Source organism: Mchenga conophoros, linkage group LG23 (genome assembly GCF_057382185.1).
Source record: "Mchenga conophoros isolate Kocher_MC1m ecotype Shallow Benthic linkage group LG23, M_conophoros_male_GT1.1, whole genome shotgun sequence".
NCBI classification, from domain to species: domain Eukaryota; kingdom Metazoa; phylum Chordata; class Actinopteri; order Cichliformes; family Cichlidae; genus Mchenga; species Mchenga conophoros.
The window spans coordinates 2,756,469-2,778,577 of NC_140547.1; the positions used below are offsets into that span (position 1 = coordinate 2,756,469).

The following is a 22,109-nucleotide window of genomic DNA, read 5'->3' on the forward strand; positions in this document are numbered from 1 at the left end:
TGAACTTCAGAAAATGACCCATCCAGGTTTTAAGATGTATAAAAGCAGGATGATGATGTTAGCACGAGCAGCATAAACAAAATGGCATCTGAACCAAAAAAAGAAAATAACTCAGCAAACACAAATCCAGACAGAAATATGGGGAAAGTCCTTATAGTACTCCCATTGTTTGCACAGTGACCTCTGCAAAGCACCACAGCAATGATTGATTATCACAAAAATAAGCATATCTTTTGTCTTCAAGTCAAACTCTTTTAGAACGTTTGTTAATATAGCAAAAATGTGCATAGTCAACAAACCACAATAAAGCCACAAGTAGCCACAACTTTCTCCTGACAATCACTATGATAACAAGATATTGCCCGCAAATCTACACACTGCCAGGATTAATCACAGAGTTTTACAAGCAGCGCTGAGCCAAACCACATCCTATAATTTGACAGCGAAGCCACATAAATGTAAAGGCCAAACAGCGCACAAAGCATCAGTGAGGACCGTGGACCGACCCGATCGACCAGCAAACTGACAAATCGTGATGCACTTTGCTGGCAGACGTGACAGGGACGCCTGGCTTGGTGACAGACACCTTTACAAGGCTGGTGAACGACGTGGCTCCGGAGGTTGGCCAAGAGCGCTGAAGCCTCGGCATGGGATCAGGAGGTGCTTCAAAGCTAGACAAGAGGTGGCTCTGTTTGGGGAGGCAGCAGTAAATACTGGCAGAGTGATGTAGCCAGTCCAGAGGTTTGGGACTGACGAGCACGAAGTACCGCACCCTCAGAGAAAGCCTTTAATGTGTCTGGTATACTTCTCCATAGAATCAGGTTCTTATTTTCAACAACTAAACAAAATAATCTTACAAAGTACTTTAAATGTTATAAATCAGTGGCTATTTAAAAAGCTTTAGAGCCCACACCTCTGTAGGTAGAGACTACTTTTGAGCGCTTGTGTTTTTGTATGCGTGTTTGTTTGAGTCCACTCGTGAGAATAACCAGCGTATATAAATCTGCCATTAAAAATAAACATTTCGATTTAGTGCAGAAGTTGCGTTTCCCTCCTTAAACAATAGGCCTCAGTTTGTCTGTGTGCCCACTGAAGTCGTATCAAAACACAGCAGAAGTCCCTGTGAAACTTCACTGAAATCAGATCCATTTCGTCAAACATCAGCCTGAACCTCTACTTGTTGTAATAGTGCAATAAATCTGTGGTGTTGAGAATGTCTGGCTCAAGAAGGTAACTTTAGACAAACATCACTCGATTTGAAGGCTTTATTTCAATGTTGAAATGTTTTGCACGCATTCCAAGAGGAAAACAAAAGACAGATTCATGTCAGACGTTTTCCTGTTTTCTGAGCAAAATAACATTTGACAGAACTTTACAGGATCAAGCTTCTCTTTATATCATGACACAATATCAAGTTACAAAAAGTTATCAAATTATGGGGACTAGAAAAGTTACATTGTAATTACTTGCAGATTTTGTACAATAAGTTTGTATATTTGATTATTACTCATCTTTAACACCAACACATTGTGCATATTTAGATACTGAAACTATGTTAAGACTAAAATAGTTGAACTACTTTAGAGTGAGTTACTTGGCATGTACTTGTTTTATAAAGCAGACAATGATTACGTAATTAGAAAGTTGACTTCCTGACTTCAAAAAGAGGAAAAAATGTGCTGGGAGTCATGAGAAACAAAGTAAAATATAACTAAACTATTAGAGTCCTCTGGTTACTTTTTATAACTACTGTAACTACCAAAACAGTAACAGCTATGGTGACTGAAATTGTCACTGCTGAGAAAAACGAATAAGCTTGTGACTGGTTAAGTGGTTGATGGAGGAGAGATTTGTCCTGTGACATTTAGATAGCAGGTCAGCATTTGACAGAAATAAAACAAAAAGACATGAAAGTACAGATCTGTCCTCCCCTATCAGCAGTTTGGTGGTAATGTATTGTAACTTTGTTTCTCTTAGTAGAAACACAGCATCGTTTAAATACCACAACCTGGGTATTGTTGCTGTCTCTACCTTTATGGCCCCATTGTACCCACCTGCTGATGGCTGCTTCCAGCAGGGTAATATGCCACTAAGCTCAAATCATCCCAAACTAGTACTCAAATGGTCTGCACAGTTATCAAGTCTCAGTCCAATAGAGAACCCTTTGGATGTGGTGGAGCAGGAGATTTACATCACAGATGTGCTGCTGACAAACCGTCGCAACTTTGAGACGCTGCCATGTCAATATGGACCTGACCACAAAGAATTCAAGCAGTTCTTAAAGTGAAAAAGGGTCCCACCCAGTACTATGAAGGTGGCCAGTGAGTATATCATTAGCATGCTCAAGAATTTCTAAAGGGATGTGCTCTGATAAGTTACCGTACCTTTGTCAACAGGCAGTGATGCCTAACGGTAATCTCCTCTTACTACTTTAAATTTACTTTAAAAATAAATGTAACCGACTGTTATGCATTTCCAAACATTTGAGTTAAACGTCATGGTAACAGGCTCACAACATCAACAGCAACATGCTGATATATAACACAGATAATGAACCGTACTCAACATTTTGCTTGGCAAGCTACCGCACAGCAGAGCAAAATGGTAATTGGTCGTTTTTATAAAGCAAATTAATTGTATTGAGTGATAACGGTGCAAGAGGAAATCATAAAGGAAACATTAACATCTGGTCCAAATTTCATGGCTTTAACTGTTTTCTAGACATTTTATTGAAAACTACAGTAAATCTCATGGTGGCACTAAAGTAAAAGTCAGAAGATTAACAGGTTAGGGTTAGTGTAAATAATAAAAAAATGTCTGCCAAAAAATATTCAGGACAATTAATGAGGGAATGTGTGTGTTAGTCCCCGTAGGGGGATTACTCCTCGGCATTTAACCCATTCACCCAGTGGGCAGCCACCACCAGTGCAGCACCCGGGGAGCAGTGTGTGAGGACGGTACCTTGCTGAGAGGTACCTCAGGGTAGCCATTCAATGGATTCAAACCCCCGACCTTCCGATCATGGGGCAACCACTTTACTCACTGAGTATCCCTGGAATACAGATAATGTGGGAAAACTTTGGGCTGCTGGTGAAGGGAAAGTCGGGGAGTATCACCAAAGTTATTTATTTTCTGGAAACGTGTATCTGTTCATTTCGGTGCGATCAGTTCAACACTTTTAGCTATAGTTCACCGTGTGGATTAAATCAATGTAAATTAAAGCTAAGTAAGTAATCACCCCTTTCCAGAACAGCCACATAATATGCTGCCCTTTAGTCTCAGTGATCCCTGCTGTGCCAGTGGCCTCTTCAATATGGGCCGAAAGGCTGTTGGTACAAAACTCACAGTACTTCTTCAGTCCTCTTCAGCCAGCACCCAATATTTACAAGCAAGCCCAGATCTGTGAGAGAATTCGATTGAACACAGATGGCAGGAAATTCCTTGGAAATGACAGTGGCCAAACTCAACCACACAACATGAGAGTATCTCCATGCAGCAGGGGCATCGAGGACCTTCTGACAGATAATATCTCTTCTTCTCGCCCGGCACCGCTCCGTGCCATTGGTTACAGTTTGACAAAAGAAAAGATTTATGTGACGTCTGTAAAACAAGTAATCAGTTTTCAGCAATTATTGTATACTTTTAATGGTTTCGAGCCAGCAGTGGGGGAGAAATAAATGAATAGTTAGGAAAAGGTTTGGAGGAAAACTCCCTTGATGGTCGGTGGTCCAACTGAGAGGTTGAATTTAAGTGTTGGTAATTAGATCACATTTGGATGGAGCAACATTTGAAAATGATTATTCTGTTACCTACACACAGTGCACATAACCTTCTGTTATTCTCAGAGGGGATGCTAGTTGTTTAAAACAAGGGCCAAACCAGATGTTTTGGGAAGCAAAAGAGGAATCCGATTTCACTTCCTACTTCTTTCTTACTTTTTGTTGTTGTAGCGCAGGAAGAATAATGGAATGTTGCTTTGTGAAAAGGATATGTTCAAAGCATGCATAGTAATTGCTTTGGCTTTTGAAGTCTTTGGTTAAAGCTGGGGTCACTGCTCCTCCACAGTGTCCAGAATGAATATTAGCTATAGTCAAGATGACTGGGCTTCAAGTCAGCCTGAAAATGCAGGAAAAGGAGCTTTTTTTAAAAGTGTGTAATTTGCTTTGACAGCAGAAACTAAGAGCCAGGGCTTTATTTGCGATTTGATTACTGTAGCAAGCTGATACGCTGACTAATAAAAAGATCATTTATGAGAGCACCCAGCTGTGGTTAATTAATGAATTAACTTTGGCTCAAAGTGTTTATTTTGCACACACAAATACAAAATCGCTAATAATCTGTAACACTAAGGAAATGTGCTATTGCACAGCAGTCTCTCACCAAAGGGCCATAATAATGACCATAACCTGGCCTGGGGACCTCCTCCTCGTAGACCCAGAGGGCACCACAGAACTGGGGTTTTCATAAATATACAGAATAAATAAGAGCGGGGCCCAGGTTCTCCACTGAGCAAACCTGTGTTGAATTTCAAACCACACATACCTAAGGAAGTCAGCAATACCGTTCTTTTATTGTGTGGGGAGTCCTCATTCACCAATGGCTTTGGCATTGAAGACCACCCCCCTCACACCACACACACACACAGACTCGCAAAACAGAGAGCACACAGAGGCAGGAGCACGCTCTCTAAGTAACTTGAGATGGACAGTCTACCAGACATTATATATCACCGAAACATCAAACAAATTTCCACAATGCCGCTGTGAGGAGGATGAGGGGGCTGCAGTTCAATCAAGCCCTCATCTACAAACTCAGGAAGAGCCCACTGTTAGCCACCACATGAGAAGTGATGGCGTGACTCCTGAGCCCCCGCGGTTACAGGGACTAAGGCACAGTGGGGCCCGTTAAAGCCAAAAATGGCACCAAGTGACACCTATGGAAACACATTTAATCTTGTGCGGTGTGAGGTCAATACGCAGGTATTTACACAGACAGGAGCCCTGCGTATTGGAACAGACAGGGCCACCATCAAAGAGCTTTACGAGCAAATATATTCTCACTGCGTAAGCATTTTAGATGTCCAAGCATGAAGGCCTACAGTGTTTTTCCTTCTCTTGTTTAATGGCTGTAATAAGATTCCTTTTGTTATGATTACTGCTCTCGCTGCGTCCCTTCACCGTGTGAGTCAGACGACGGTTAGAAGCAAAGCGAGATGTGACTTTTGTGAAATTATTTGGGAGTTGCGACCGATAACTCCAACTGAATGTGGGTCAGTCCAAAAACGTCATAAATAACAATAAATAAATAAATCAGAACAATGCACTTTTTTATTCTCTAACTGAGATTATTCCCAACTATATGTTCTACATTCTGTTTTAAACAACTTTGTATTGATTTTATATATTAGCTTAGAGATGTGATTTTTCTATGTCATGTATTTCATAGTTTTCTTTTTCCAACTCTTTCACATCCCTTAAAACCATCAGAGACATTTGATCTGCCCCAGATTCATTCACAAGTACTGACAACAAGCATACAGTCAGGATCATGAAGAACTACATGTACTGTATCTTCACCGACAATAAGAACAACGAGTCCCGCAACAGATGGTATGAATCCCACAGAGCCCTGCTCTCAACATCATGAAGGCAGCCTGGAATTACACGAGGAGCCTGAACTGAGACGGCCTGAATCCAAAGAAAAACAACAGCTTGTAGAGGCTTAGAGAAACAAATACATCCAGATTTGAGATTTCGGATATCGTAGCGCAAACGTTTTCTTTTTGTTGTGGAAGAACAGCAAAGAAGAACAAGACAGCTTTTTTCCATCTTATCAGGTTGCGACTTTAAATTGATTCTGTTAAAAGCGCAGAGAAAGGAAACGTGGCTTATTTGGTCCTTTTAAATATAGTACGCAGGCTTATAGACGATGGGTTATTTTAAACACGATAAATACTGAATGAACAGCATATCCATTCACAGAGTTTCACGAAATTATAAAATAAGGAAACGCTTCAGTACTCCAGAAATATTTCAAACACCAGCATAGTCTGGTACATATTACATTTATGCACTAAAGATCTGGATATATGTTTAAGGTTTGCTCTGAAGAATAACTGGGACGATACAGCTCCCTGACAGATAGAAATCTAAACTAAAATACCTAATAAAAATATTATGTACAAATATTTATGTATAGAGTCAGTGAACATATAAAAGAGAGTTAAACACTTGACACTATGACCCTAAATAACTTCTAAAAAGGCAGAAAATACCAAGCTGGCCCTGAATGTTGAGTTAATTGTAAATGAACTTGAAACAGATGAACTGAAAAGTAAAAAGTGAAGGATGTCGACTTCCTTGGTCTTTGGTGAGAAGGAGCTTAATTAGATGATAAAGAGCAGAAATAAAGAAATCATTCTTCATTTGGATCCTGGCTTATGCCGTGAGGTTTGTTTGGCCGGGCTTGGCCGAGAGTGTAAGCGTCTGAATAGAGAGGGACTCTCGAAGGACTCTGGCCCGTACCATGTGTCAAGCCTTTCACATAACCTGGCATTCATTGTGAAGCTCTTTTATGAACCATAAAAAATATTCATTTCGCCCCTGACCTGTTTTCCAATAGAGTCTCCAAACCCATAAAATGGTTTGCTTTTAATTTATTTTTATTTGAAGAACTTTGAAATGCAAATGTTTGTTTCCTTACACGTAAAAATTGAGAGAAGCCATCTTGAAACAGAAATTTGATGTGAAATATGAATTCTAGCCATTTTACATCATTCCTAACATAAACATGCAGGTTCTCAGCTCAAGTCTTTCGGTGCTGTTAAATGAGTGTACTTTGGCAGGCTGCAGTGTACATATGCCGATGCTTCGCCCGTCTCGCCGGGCTCCTTCAAGGCTCGGAGCTCTTGAGGGTTGCATGAGACTGGCATCTTTACAGTGGCCTAGATTGGCCGTATTTTCGTGTCAAATGACAAACTGGCCCTGTAAAAGTGGATGCTGCGGTAACCTATGCATTTACATTTACAGCCAAGGCTATCAAGGGTATGGCTAACAAGTACTGTTGACTTTAGTTAAAGTGCGGTTTGGTGGGCTATACGTTAAACATTTTTAATTGCAGCCCTTAAACTAAAGCACATCATTGCACAAGTTTCATTTACAATAAAATCATTCAGTTTATAGATAGTGTTAAAATTCCAACTATATCTATAAAAGTATCATTCATATGAACAATTGTAAAAGATTTATTATCCCCAGTGTGTCCTATCATTTTAAAAGTATAAAAATCAACAGACAAACACTGGCAACTTATGTTGGATGCAAGTTCTGCAGCACCGTCACACTGCATGGACATAGGAGTACCATGGCAATCAAAACAGCACAGATCAGGGGCAGAACCATGGGAGGGACAAAGGTTTGGCCAACCCACAACACCAGTAGGAATGGGTATCGTTTAGGTTTTATCTGATACCAGTACCACACCAGTACTTTTGAAACGGTGCCGGTGCTTAAACGGTGCTCGAACCGGTGCTTAAAGAATGGAGAACAAACTTTGTCCAAAAACTTCTCATGTTCAGCTGTTTTTTGTAAAAAGATAACAATGTTAGCCTTTTCTGCAGCTATAGGGCATATATGGCATCACTCTTGGCTGGAAGCTTAAACAATGGAAAAAAACACAAACTTTGTCCAAAAACCTCTCAAAAACCTATTTAAACACAGCTTTATCAACAATACAAATGACTACAAAACTGTTCCACTTTTTTGCAGCCATGTCTGCAAATTTGACGATTTGGCTTACGGAAAAATCCCCACACAGAAAACTGAAAATAATTGATGAGACATCAGTTTTAGTGCCACCCCAATGTTAGCAATAGCCTCGGCCTGGCCACAGCTGCATAGAAATGAATGAGCAATAAACTTGAATCGTTTATCACATACAATTACTGAGAAAACCACACATATTTAGTTTCATTTCACAATACATTCTGTAACAATGTCGTTTTAAATACTCATAAAAACAGAGCAGTTTCTCAATGATGCCGAGTTATAGCACAAGTAGTTCTATTTATTTCAATGGGAAGTGCGCTTGGCAGGAAAACTAAGACTTTCTTAGAAACTTGGGAAGTGTGAGGGGTTGGGGAGTTGTTGGTGGTTACTACAATGAAATCTGATTCTCGACAAAAGGCCATGATTTATGATTATCACTTCTACCTGTATCATCTGATAAAAATGCTCTTTTTCTTTCATCTACTGGCAGGAAACACTGATGACGCAACCGCCAACGACCTTAATCACAATTCAAGCCAAACAGTTAAAATCTTGGCTGTTCCGTTTATGGTTGTCAGTGTAAATTGTTAGTTAGCGATTTTTCAAGTCCTGTATCATTTTACGTACAAATCCTGAAAAGCCTGTTGCACAGTAGGTCTCTGTGTTCCTCTGCAGAACAGCAAACACACTGTCAAACTCCATGGAGCCGAGCGGAGCGCACCGGGCTGTGTAATGCCATGGAACAAGCAGCAGGTATTTGTTAGTTAATCAGTGTTTGAATTAAGCTAGAGGCCGAGGTTGTGCTCGGGAGCAGCGGGGATGTTTTGACTAAGCCATCTCTGCGAGGGCCCGGTCATGGAGACTCGGAGCATTTGTAAAAGATTAGCGGCCCAGTCCTGATGTACTGAGCTCAGGTCATGCAAAGTGCAGGGCTCGGACGTGAGGCGAGCTCCAACCTATCTCTCACATCTGCCGCCCTCACAGAGCATATCTGCTAGTCGTGGTACATGAAACACTGAATAATGTGATTAAAGGTTTTGCAGTGAGGTTTGGAGCTCACTGAGGGGAGATCAGAAGAAGTTATTCCTTGGGAAAGATTTCCCAGGTTTATAGACACTCGGGACATACAGTATATGCAACAGTTGCCCAATCTGTGTACATTCTACCTTCTATGTGTCATGAAAGTGTGCTATCAGACGTGCACGCTTCCAGTCAGAGTATCCATGTTGAAGAAAAGTTGAGGGAAAGGAACAACAATGGTGCACATGCTCTCAGCCGATCATTAGCCAAAAGACTAAATGAAAACCAACTGTGTAGGAACAATAAAATAATTTGTCATGGGAGAAGGGTGCAGATAAATTCTGCAAAGCATTTTCCAATTGGCTCAGGCTGCAGGACACTGGGCCAAGTGCTCAGCACCTGGCTGTCATGGCTCTGACGCTGCCTAATTCATTTCAACTCTCAAACACAAGCCTATTAGATGAAGAGCCGATACGAGCTGAAAGTGCCTGATTAGGCTTTTTATCGGTATTGGCCAACATGTGCTGTGAGCTGACTTTTTAAGGGCAAAAGTTAGATAAACAGAAAGAAGAGACTGGAAAAATCTTGCTCTTCTCTCCTTTCTTCACTCACTCTATCAGTTCAGTAAATCTCTGACTCAGCTTTGGTGAGGACATTCTGGGGAAAAAGCCAGCTACTCATCCTAAATATTCTTGCCTAAAATCCCGGGTGATATATAAAAAACATTTCCTGCAATGGGTAGCTTTTTTTGGTTACTGTAGCCATGGGAATTTCCAAGTGTCTTGTCTATGTGGATCCAAGCATCTCAGCGTATCGATTTCAAGGTGAATGAAGCTCTTCTTGATGGGCTTTGGCTTTGTCGTAAAGGTTTAAAGCTAAACACCAGGAGAAAAGACGCACATGTCAAGCCAGTTGGATGGTTAGGAGCTGGTTCCTATTAACCTTCCTTTTCAAAACAGCTGGCCACCAGCACATCATTATTATCTATTATGCTTTTCGTTTATATAGCTTGTTGCAGACAGTAGACAACTATACCTGTAAATCATGCAAAGTTACTCAAAAATAAAAATACAAGGATGTAATTTAGCATAATAGGTCTCTTTAAATGCATCAACATGTGGATTTCTAAAGGAAAGTTTATAATCACATCCAGTCTTTGGAAATGCACAAAACCATCCCCTGTCCTAAAGTATTACATGATCATAACATCTTTTTGGTGATTGATACACTTGCTGAAAAATTAGCACTGGCTCAGCATTTATTTTGCCAAGTATTAACATTTCTTATTTTTAAAAACTAAGTTGTGTGTCCTGTTTGGGAAACATTCAACATGACCAGTGTTGCAACAGACTTCATCCTCAAGCCAAACAAAAAGAACACATTTTGGACCACAGTGTACTAACCTCTTGACTACAGTTTTCAAATGGATCTCTGCTCCAGTTAGCTGGCAAAAAGTGCATATTTTATTAACTTTTCAAGTTCAACTTTCATGTTCAGAGTTCAACTTGTCCATCGTGTAGCTTCGCTTGGACTCCGGCATTAACACACTTACAAACACACACTTACAAACGCACAAATCAGCTCGCTCCTGAAACGGCCAACAACGAGCCCCATAAGAGATCATAAGTGTACGACATGATGTTTGTGTTAAGCAGTGTATTATAGGAGCTGACTTCTGGGTCTTGGGGGGAATGTTAAGCATGTTAATGAAGAGTGCATACTGAAGGTATTACTCAGTGCAATGTGGACCCATTTAACACACTTTCTACAAACGGAGAAAAGGAGCCCTACTCTTAATCTTGGCAGCAATAAATCAAAAGGTAGAACTCGATGTCTTCGACGATGCTTGCGGAAAGCTGTTTTTCCTATTCAGAATTTCATCAAATAATATTAAAAAACAGAAAGAAAATTGCTCATATTCCTTAAAATGGAATTTAAAACTAACAACCTAAAAGACACAGAAGCCAGAAGATAGCAGATGTCTCTACTGTTTCCAGTGGAAACTTGTGGACAGAGCAGCCAGCACATCTGTGAGATGTGGTTTTTGTGTCTAGAGGGTAAAATCAGGCTGAGATGCCTAGAAGACAATGACATCAGTACATCAGTACAGCAGCTATAAGTCAGAGTAGCTTTAAATGTCTTCAACTCCTGGCTTGGCAACTAGTCAGGCAAACATAGACCTTGACGTGACAGGTAAAAAGAGGAGAGCAAATAAGCAACGCTTGGTTATGCTAAACAAAAAAAAGGGGAAAAACCACGAGGAATATAAATCAGCTGTGCTCACTCTTCCAAAGAGATGCACTGATCTGATAAGTGGATCAGACATCGGTCCAATTATGACTCAGAAAGTCAGATCGGGAATTGGTAACAAAAGGCTGATCTAGTGTACGGAGCCAATCTATTAAACTCAAGCTAACAGAACAAATATCAGACGATTGGATGGTATTTTTATTCAGCAGTGAAGAACAGCAGAATAGCTACGCTGTTCGGCCTCTTTGTTCAAGCTGTCATATATCTGTGAAGCGCTCCGTCCTCCCCATGTCATCGTGTAAATAAAGAAGACTTAAACTTGAAAACTTCATCTACCCAGATTTATTTTTCACTTGCAACGACTTTTTCTTTACTTGTTTGCAGCTAAATGTGAGTTCACAAAAAACCATGAAAACCTCCACAGACAGACTTGTCTGCTTATGTTGGGGAGCTTTTAGTGCAGTTACGGTAATATAATCCATAACACACTGAACATTATCTTCACTCTCACCTGTGTCTTATCTGCTGTGTGTGAGGAGGTGCACCGAAGGTGAAAGTGAGAGCAGAGACAGCAGTAAACATACAGTAAACACTCAAACGCACTAATGTAAATACTTTTTACTGTTTTTCACTTGTAATATTACTTATTAACACTAATCCACTGTTTCTGTATATCTATTCATTGATTTGCTACCTTTTCTTATAAAAAGTAACAAAACAGTGTTTAAAATGAGGTTTCCTTGCACATAAAATCTGATTATGAATGAGAATTTCTACACTGGTGTCAGATCAATAAAAAGCCAAGGCATCTGCACTGGTATCCGAAATGTTGGATCTGTATCCCCGTTCTTCCCCACAAAATGCCAGATCCTTGTTGTACTTTGATAACTTTTAGGGTGAGAAGCTAAGTGGAGAAATGCATGAACAGTTAGAGTTAAATGTTTGCTTTTAACAAACCACTATTAAAATATTACAAGCAAAAAGTGTAATATAGTGTTTTCAGTACTGCAGGGGAAGTTCTCATGCAAAAGATATTCCCACGCATAAAAAAAAAGCCCTCTGCAGCACCACATCATGGGAAATTGCATCTTCTTATCACACACATTATCTCCTTGCACTGATATTAGCCCACTGAAAAACAGCCTCCTCTTTCAAATATAATTGTCTGTAAAAAAGTCTGTAAAAATAACCCTAAGCGTTGCAGATCACAGTGCTGGCATGGAGCCGCTAAACTTTATTAACATCCAGAGTCGGTCTGGCGAGTCTCCCAGTTCCCTGCAACTTGGACTTAAAAGCCTTAACCTGAACAAGACAGCAGCATCGCTTTCCCAAAATCCTCCTCTTCCTCCCAGCATGCACAACCGTGCCTGTCCAGACTCACCAATAACAAAGAAGCACCAGTCTATCTGCGCCACCCTGCTGACACTAATCATCAGTTGTTGCGCGTGTAAGAGATACGTATGCCATCATAAATTTCTATCCAAAGATTTGTGTTTCAAAATAGATTTTATACAAAAATAAATAAATAAATGAAAATCAGTAGATCCCGACCACAAGGCAAGTTGACTGTCTGTAAAGGACGATTCGTAAACTAAAAATCTGCCAAGACGTAACGCACACGTTAATATCTGAGTCCAACAACGTCAAGTCGTCACGCTCAGTGTTTATGATTGATGTCAACCCACATCACTTTAAGACAAGACACAGTGCACGAGTTTTCCTCTAAGCAGCCTTCGTTCCATCGTTCTTTTGTGCACTTAATAATCTTGGTAAGCTAATACAGTGCTCAGGCTGGATCGCTTTGCACATGACTAGAGAATAACTAATTCTTCCAGAATGCTAGGCTTCGATTAACGAGCACTAATAAAATATATAAACTGCACTATTAGACTTTATAATGTCTCTGATAGTCCACTGGGGCAGCGCCAGCCAATGGTGCAGTGAGCTGACTGGGCACTGCCCCGTGGCAGCTTCCTGGCAGAGACGGAGAGAGAGGATAAAACTCGAGCCTTTTGGCTGCCTTCTCCTCCACTCTAATGAAGGCATTAAAACATCATGTTTGCCCATTTGTTTTTGACCACTCGGTTGAAGCCAGTGTTTGATTGGCTAGCTGATTAACGTCCAACATGCCCAGCCTCATAAAAAAGGGACATTTCAGACACCGTTTAGAGAAGTTGAGGCTGACTCGCATTTAAATCTGTCGCTTGCTGCAGGTTTAAATGGTGATCTGTTTACCGAGCTGTGATGCAGACTTTGTAAGCTTTTATGTAGCATAAATAAACTGCTGACATACTCTCTGGCAGAAAAAGATGAAATAGGAGCCTCTCTTAAAACTCGGATGCAAACAGTGCCTTTTCATACTCATACAATTTGGGTCTTGAGCACTTGTTAAGGGAGCTCAGTGAGTCCTTACGTCCTCTTCGTTCCCCCGTCATGTCTTGCTCTCTTCCTGTCTCTCTCTCTCTAGCTGACAGCTGCGAGTGCCCCCTAAGCTTCCAGGCGCACTCTAGCCGAGGCAGCACGGCGGCGGACGGTCGTCTTTACTGCCACAGTCAAGAGTGGAGCGGATTTTTCTTTGATGAAACACAGCAGCGTTGAGCCAAGAACAGCAAGTGGCACAGCCGGGATGTAAATCAAAAACCCACCCATGTGCTAAGTCATACACGGAGAGCTCTGCGAGAGGAGTCGCTGCTGTCTGAAAATGCATGAGTAATGCAGACTGTATAGACGTGTGGTCAGCTGCGGCATGCTTGTCCAGGCAAACAGAGAAAAGTCTTTTTTTATCTTTTCTATGCTGAGCTCCAAAACAAAGACACCTGGCAGCTTATTCCTCTCACCGCCAAGAGCGCATAAAAGTTTTGGGCAAGGTTTGTGCTAAAAATACACTTTTACGATGACATATCTGAGCCAACGTTGCAGCTTTTTCTTGATTAAGCTGAGGCCCCGGGCAAATTTCTTCTGGTATTCCAGAGATATTTCGACACTTACTCAAACCAGATCATATTTTTGCTGTGTGACTGTTTGGATTCCTTGGCAGAATGCAAGTCAGAATGCTTTTGGTTAGAGTGAGATGCCATAGTCATACCACAATGGTCACATAAGAATGAGAACATCTGACCTTACAACAGAAAAGGAAAAGCACAGCAAACATCACATTTTAGCTTTTTTGAAGCTCATTTAGCAAATCTAATCTGAATCCGACCACAGCTGATGCAACTCTCGTCTCTTCCTTTTGCCGTACCTCCTGATTCCATACACACCACGTGATCTCAGGCCGAGTTGGGCTAAGGTGATTCAGCCCAGCACATGCCACACAAGGGGTGTTCTCTCGTTCTCCCTCTCTAGTGGCTGTGACTCAGGAAGTGCTTTTATTCCATTACCCAGCATCCAGCGTCTCAGGCAGAGGTTTACGGGAATACCGTTGCAGAATCATCACCGGGCCTTCGCTTTATGAATCAATGGAACATGCTGCAAATATTACACCCTGCAACACCCTTCCCAGGCAGCACCCTCACATTTGCCCATAACTCACTGCTGAGCTCATGCAATATGCAAAGACGTGGGCTGAGGCTCTTTAGCTCATGGGAATGCACCGAGCGGTGAGAAAACCCAGGAAAAGAATGTTACTATCACTGTGCTACTTTTTATATATAAACAGGTCCGTGTGTATTTTTTCCAAGGAGAACAACCGGACAAAGAGAAGACCGTTCACGATGACGCATTCCACATAAAGTACAGCTGGCTGAAAAAAAAGCATAACCAAAAAATGTGCTGTGTAGTTTTTCACTATCTGGTTAGCCTCAGCAGAGAAATTAAGCGAAGAAGACGTTCAATAAAAGGTCAAATGTCACAGAGCAGCGGTAGCAGCAAAACGTTTCTGAGGGTTGATCGGTCTTTCAAAATATCTTCGAGAAAAAGCGCCTATAAGCTTTTCATCACTGCCACTACTTTTTGGCAAAAGGAGTTACAGCGATACTGAGACCCACAGCCTTCTTTCAAACTTCAGCCGCACTGAATAAACTGATATTTCAGTGCTCGTGTCAGCTTTTTCTCCTTTCAACAGAAAAGTGATCGGCAGAGGAACTTTTTTCTTTTCCTTTCTTTTCTTAAAAAAATTATATTTTTAAGAAAAAAAAGATGAAAATGATTCACTATTTAAAAAGTAAAATGTGGTTTTGGCAAAAAGTTTAAAAAGCAAGCAACAAAAAATGACTCTGTAAAGTAAATGATACAAAACACTGCAACACCTGAATATTAACCCAGATGAGGATTTGTATTCTTTAACTATTGCTTTGATTTTTTTGTGACCCGATTAGGGTAAAACCAAATTTTCCTAGCTTGCTTAACAGCCTCTAAAATATAAAAATACATGAACTTTCATTAAATTCTAGACTTTTAGTCTAGACTAGATTTAATTAATTACCTTACCAACTATGACATTATGACACTTTTTCATTCCTGAAGCTTTGTGTTAGAATACTGGGGAGAAAAAAATGAACGACTTCACTAAACTATATGAACTCCATCGACTGCTTTTGGTAACAAGTTAACAAACCATGATGTGAAGTCACTGATTTGTGTCGATTTTCTTAACCTTTCAGCATTAAACCAAAACAGTTCAGCAATAACACAACTGAACTCTCCCCCAGAAACAGTGAAATCCAAGCAAAATAAATCATATTGTCTGGGCATACATCAAATACGCTTAAAGGCATTTTAAGCCTCAAGTCACAGGTAGTTTAAGAAATTTAAAACCCCTTGAAACAGCTGAAACAAATATTCTCCCAGAATTATAGATATATAAACATTTTGATGTGACACAAATCTAATGATTTAGATGAAAGCCTATACTCAGAATCTAGCCAACAGAAAGTATTGGAATACTGATATTTTTATGTAATCACCAGTTTCCTCTTAGGCTTGGCTGAACACTGGGTTTTGATGGATGAGAAGGATATTTTGGGACATTTAATTACTCTGATTTGTCTGACTTTTTAAGAAAAGGCGACTCTGACAAGCTTTTCTTCTGTTTTTCAGATACATTTGACACCACACGGGTAACAATTCACACAGTTTGCTTGGAACCGCTGCTTTTCTCACAATAAAGACTTTGCACTTACAACTGAAATTATTCACGGGCTACTGGGAAGCTGTCATTAAGTGTATTACACTTCAGAGGTTGGTTGTTTCTCATAACAGTCAGATTATCGCCCCACAGTCTGACGTCTGGGGGAAAACACAGGAAACCAAGTCAGTCTGAGGGAATTTCACATTGATACCAAAGCCACTTCCCCATAAAAATAGTGTCTGAGGATATCAGCGGATGTGTGCACGCAGTGTAGGCTCACACAGTGTCTGTTTACAATATATAAGATCGATGCCATGGAGGTTGGTGAGTTTATGTGCTTACACTGGTACACCGGTGCTATTCACATGATAATGTGGCACAAAAACATACAAGCTCAAATGTTGATTACTCATCTCTTTAGAGACATCCTGTGCATTATCTGAGAGCAGCAGTGTGGGACACCAGCACACTCTTCAGACTCAAACATTTCCTTAAATAAGCTCAGACTCAGCAGCATCGTTCTGGCCAGGAGAAACTTCAGTAAGATATCAAATGATGCTAGAGTAGACAATTCATTCAAGCTGATATTCAGCTGGTTTCCTTGCAGGCTTAATATTTTCTTTGCTGGTGGGCGCTAATATTTATAGCACAGTTGACCTGCAGTGTTAGAGTGATTAGCCACCGTTAAACTAACAAAGAGGACGGAAAAAATAAGCACACTGTCTGAAGTCATGCACAGATTTAAGTGTTATTTGACTTGGTGCGAAGAAAAATAGAGAAAATGGTGCTTTTCTATAGTTTCTATAAATATACATATATATATCTATATATCTATAGATATATAGATATATATATGTATTGTCGAATGCTCTCTCATTCACCGACTCTCATTCAAGTCAGTGGTTTTACACTTGTAAACACTTATGCAAACAATCGAACACAATGAAGAAAAACTGGCAGAGAGCATGGTTTTTGTAGTTTGGGAGCAATTAGAAAACCAGCAAAGCAGTTCCAAATGCAAACATCTTGTGGTGCGTGACAGCTTTCCTCCAAGGATTAGATGAAACACCACCACCTACATTTGAATCGCTGTTATCACTGAGTAATACCTCACTTTTTGCAATTACAGGGTTCACGGAAAAGGTCGGGAATCTCCTATCTGAGTTAAGTCTTCCTCCGCTGTCTCACTTCCATTAGGAGAAATATTACAGGCACTGTTTGTTCTGAGATCCCTTTCAGAATAAATCTAAAGTAATGGTTGAGAATGCAGCCTTAATTCCAGCTCTGTCCCCAAATGGGAGTATGTAATATGACCGGGCTGAAATGAGGCATTATACAAAAGACTGATGAGTACTGAGATCATTTTCATACTCCATGCTCACCAAGACTGACTATAAAACACTGTAAAAATGCCTGTAATGCAGCACATATTTGTGCAGGCTAGAAACATTAGAGTTCACATTAAACGTAATTAAACTTTGTATTCCTGAATGCTACAATAAAATATAATGTCGCTGAATCAGTGCGTGCTTAAGGAAACTCTTGCTGGATGAAGTTTTGCTTGCCATAAAAATGATGACCTTATTAAAATTTCACTCAATTGTTTTATACATTCAGGTCAAAAAAAAAAAGAAGAATGCGTCTGCCTCAGTGTTAATCTGCATAACGTGAACTACAAACACATAACACATCTTGCATTCCCACAATTTACGGGAAGCGAGTTCAAAAGCGCTGAAAAGACAATGAGACAATTCATTCTGGTTCGGGATGCTGGGGATGGAGGGCTGAGGGCACAACTGTGCTCTGAGAGAACTCATAAATGCCGAGAGACATTCAGCAGACATATGGTTTGTGTTTAGGACCAAGAAACAATAATCAAATCCGTTGATCCTCTTCTTGCTGCAAGGGTGATTGCTAATATAAAAGTCTGTTCAGTCTAATCAGAATTTAGGACGGGGCTGTAATTACCTCCACCCACTCACAACAACACTGTCTAAACAGGATAGCACAGACTAAAAACACAGTTTCCACTCTGTATACTATTTATATTCCACTTTCATCTATGGAATTTTTGCTTTAAAGATTTTCCCTTCATCAATAAACTCACAGCCCTGCTTCTTGATTTTTTTTTAACCAACAGGCACCAAAGGACTCATATAAGAATGTTTTAGCAATTTAAGCATGTCTACTTAGTTAACTAAAAGCCCTAATATTTTTCTCAAATTGAGACAAAATAGACAGTTGCAGCTGTCCAAGAAAGAGTTTTCCTATTGTTAGATAAGCCAATGTGACACTGAACTCAACTATTCCTTGTTAACACACATAGGAAGTGCACATTTGCTTGGCAGCTTTCTATATCCCTTCACAGAAGTCTTTGATCAGAATCAGAATCAGAATACTTTATTGATAGACTGTTTATGAATTGGCCACCACCCAAAGGAGGTCTGAGTTTAATTAAAAGGCCTAACGCACAACTGCAAACAATGCTCTTTACACCAAAGTGCAGCTATATCAAAGGACGCTCTTTAGAAGCCATGTGGAAGCAATATTCATTCAGATGATGGCTTTTTAAATCACTCTCAAATAACCAGAACTGCTAACTGGTCAAACTGTCTGGCTGAATGTGCCATAACGTTTGTTTTAAATAAAGAGATGAAAAACATTTCAATTTCCTTCAACTGGCGAATCCACTCAGTTAAAGGACTTTGCAACATCCTCCATGCTCAGCAGCAGGAGTGCCGACAGAGCCTACCTTGCACCGGTGGGAGAGAGAAGCACAAGCGCGCAGTTTTGCCTGACAGATGCGCTTTTTCCTCGGACGCGGAGAGTCGCTTCGGGCTGGCGCAGTTCATGTGAGTCGGGGTGTCATGAGGGCTCCGGCAAATCTGCGATCCAAAGCCGTTCCCTGCTCGTCGCGCACAGATGTCTCCCTTGCTGCCGTACACGGAGAGCGTCAAGCCAGTGAAGTCGGTGAAAGCAGGGGTCTGGCAGTGGCTCACCATCCCGAACAGCGCTGAGGAGTTTTGCATTAATGACCCAGTGCGGTCCCCGCTCACATTACCTGTGCGCGTGAAAAGAAAAAGGTCAACAAATCGCCGCAGTCTATATGAACCAGGGGGAAATCGTCACATTGGGAAACTTCAGGGATTTGGCAACACCTACCTTGTCCAATTTGTTTACGAGGAGCAGAAAGAGTCTAAACGCGTACACGACCATGCTTATCAAAGCGGAGAAGGAAGCATTTGCACGCCTGATCGATAGCATCCTCTCAGTGGCGACCAGACATCACAGCATCCCGTGCACACACCTCTCTCTCTCTCTCTCTCTCTCTCTCTCTCTCTTCCCCCCTCTTTTTGCGTGAGATTGACACCCAATAGCTGCACCGGTATGCAGGAGCGCCAATAAGGACGGTGTCCGTGTTTCCGTGGGGGGATAAGATCTGGATCGGGACGATGTAGCAGTTCTGAGTAACGCACGAATCAAGATTCGAATAAACTCCCATAAAGTTGTGTGCAATATCCTGCATCATCATGCGTGTTTATGATGCGCCCGGTATCATTCAAAGCTCGCTGTTACTAATCATGATGTGATCGACACTATGTCACAACACTGAATTTCAGCGTTTAATGACCCACAGCTCCTGAGGGAAATGTAAGCATTTACGAGAACAAGCATAGTTTCATATGCACAAGGCTATTCCGAGGCTTTTATTGAGCAGATCGGATCAGGACTCTCCATCTCAGTAGTTCGTTTGGTTATGGATTTGTGTCTGTGGTTTCCATGCTGCTTTTCCACAGAGGCTTGGCTTAATTTAAAGAAAAATAAAAACGTGAGGGGAACTGTTTATACCAATAAATCCCTTTGAATTCAATTAAATTGGTCAGTTTGCTTGAGCCGCCAAAATGATTTCAGTTACTTTAATTGTTCATGAAAATCACGAGTTCTTACGTTTAAAAAAAGTTTTCAGTAACTAGTAATATTAATGGGATTTAATCTCTATTGTTGCGCTTAAATTGGAAACATTTCTCAAAAATAATGTAAACAGCACAAATTATTCTAAAGCTTTCCTGTTATTTATGGCAGTCATTTGAGAGGCAAGCGCCACCACTCTGTGGCCAAACTTAATAATTATCTAAACAAGTTTAATATCAGCGGTAACACAAAACCTTCATATAGAAAACCACCAATCAAAACCACCACTGTTGCCTAATTAACCCACAGATTTAATTTCAGTGCTTATGATCAAACGGTTCTTTCCTGCGACGCTGACCGGGCGCCTCACCCTGTAAGTGGCTGGGTTTTCTCTCTCTCTCTCTTAACAAGAAAATTGCAATTCTGCAGCGCCATCTTGCGGTGTTTACATGGAAGCGAAGATGCTCAGTAAAGACAAATCTAAACAGTTGCGTAAATGCACGGAGGTGAAGGAAAGTTTATAAATGCCTTAGGAGATAAACGGCGGGAGTAAGCGCTCACTTTGCTGCTGTAAAGTGTGAGGAAAATATCGGCTGTAAAAATGCGCGACTTGTGCTGCCTTTGTTTCTTCATCCGGTTATTCCAATTTACTAAACTAAACTAAAGGTTTGAGTTTGTTTTGAATTTCCTGTGTGTTACTTAAAACGACAGTTTTCGTTTCCTCTGTTTCCTCTTATCTATTTGGCTAAACGGCAGAAAATGAATTGGAGGATGTAACACGGCCAGACTTCAGGGCCTGGCACTTATCTCTAAGACTTATCTCTAAGACTTATCTCTAAGAGAGTTTGAGGGGACAGTTTGAAGATGCTACGTTTAAAAAAAATCATTTAAAAAGATTTTTTTCACCCATTTTATAGACCAAGGATTCATTGAACGGCACATGTATGTGGCATACTAATCTGTAATTTTAATTATTAACTGCATGCTTAAATCATACTCAGCTTACAATAACCATTTTATTACAGATCAACATCACACAGCATAACTATTGTTTCAAAAAGTAAAGTGGAGATGCTGTCTGCTTCTTTAGACCTTTGTGCAGCAACATAGCAGAGGGCACTAAGCCTGTACTTGTTGACCATATAGCCTATAAGATTAGGCTAAGATAAATAAGCCTTCTTAATGGGTTGAAGTATTTTTTTTATACTTTTTACTTTCTCCCAAGACGATTTGGTCTTTCCAGGGCTGCAGGTAAAAGAAAACATCTAAAGATTTTCTAACATGAATGAATCACCTCACGGGTTCAGCAATAGTTTTAGAAACTGCTGTTTCTCAACACAGTTCACTAACAAATTTTGTTATCAAGACTCAGGTCAAAAGCCTACATCTCTCGTGGTATGAGGGTGCATTAGTGCCTATGGAGCTAGTAGCTTGCACATGTGGAAACGCACCATCAATGCTAAAAGCTACATAGGCTTTAGAGCAAAATATGCTCCCATCCAGATGGCTTCTTTTTTAAGAAAGACCATGCATATTTCAGTTACACAATACACGGTCATAAAAACAACTCTTTTTTTGAGACCATTTTTATTTTTTCAAATTCAAAACTACCTCCCTTACTTTTCCTTAAAATGTTACATTTCCTCAGTTTTCTGTGTATTGTGAATAGAATATGGAAACAGTTGCATTCTGTTTTAATCAACATTTTACACAGCATCCCAGCTTTTTTGTTTGCAAATGTAGAAGTTTTAACACTGGAAGGAAGCCTTCATATTTTACCCAAAAACTTTACATTACGGGGTTCTCATTGACCTGTGTAAAAAAAAAAACAGTGTAAAAACTATTTACCAATGTGCCCAACTTCTACTGGTCAACAGTAGAGAGTATTCTGACCTACTGCTCACCAGCTGCACAGAAGAAACAAAAAAAGATCAGATACGGGTGGTGAAGGCAGCCAAGTGTGTCACTGGTGCATTAGCCCACTTACAATTTTCATTGTAGGTGGGCTAAAGCAGTTAATTAAAAGTAGTCTAACATACAGTAAATGCTGTAATTGGATTATTTTAATAAACATGTAACTTGGATGGATTAGA

The 22,109-nt window shown here is 40.4% G+C and overlaps 1 protein-coding gene across 3 annotated transcripts in view; it reads right to left on the bottom strand.

Moving 5' to 3' along the window:
• glis1b (GLIS family zinc finger 1b) overlaps positions 1-22,109 on the bottom strand; it is an 82,312-nt gene that overhangs the window by 57,794 nt on the left and 2,409 nt on the right. For 2 of the 3 annotated variants that reach the window (XM_085266451.1, XM_085266450.1), the window contains exons 1-2: positions 19,267-19,395; positions 18,857-19,165 (exon numbers count right to left, since the gene is read on the bottom strand). In XM_085266451.1, coding sequence (XP_085122577.1) covers positions 18,857-19,133 — 277 coding nt within the window. In that variant the 5' untranslated portion in view covers positions 19,134-19,165; positions 19,267-19,395. Of the gene's footprint in view, positions 1-18,856; positions 19,166-19,266; positions 19,396-22,109 lie in introns of those variants that run through there. The other variant, XM_085266453.1, reaches the window with a different exon arrangement.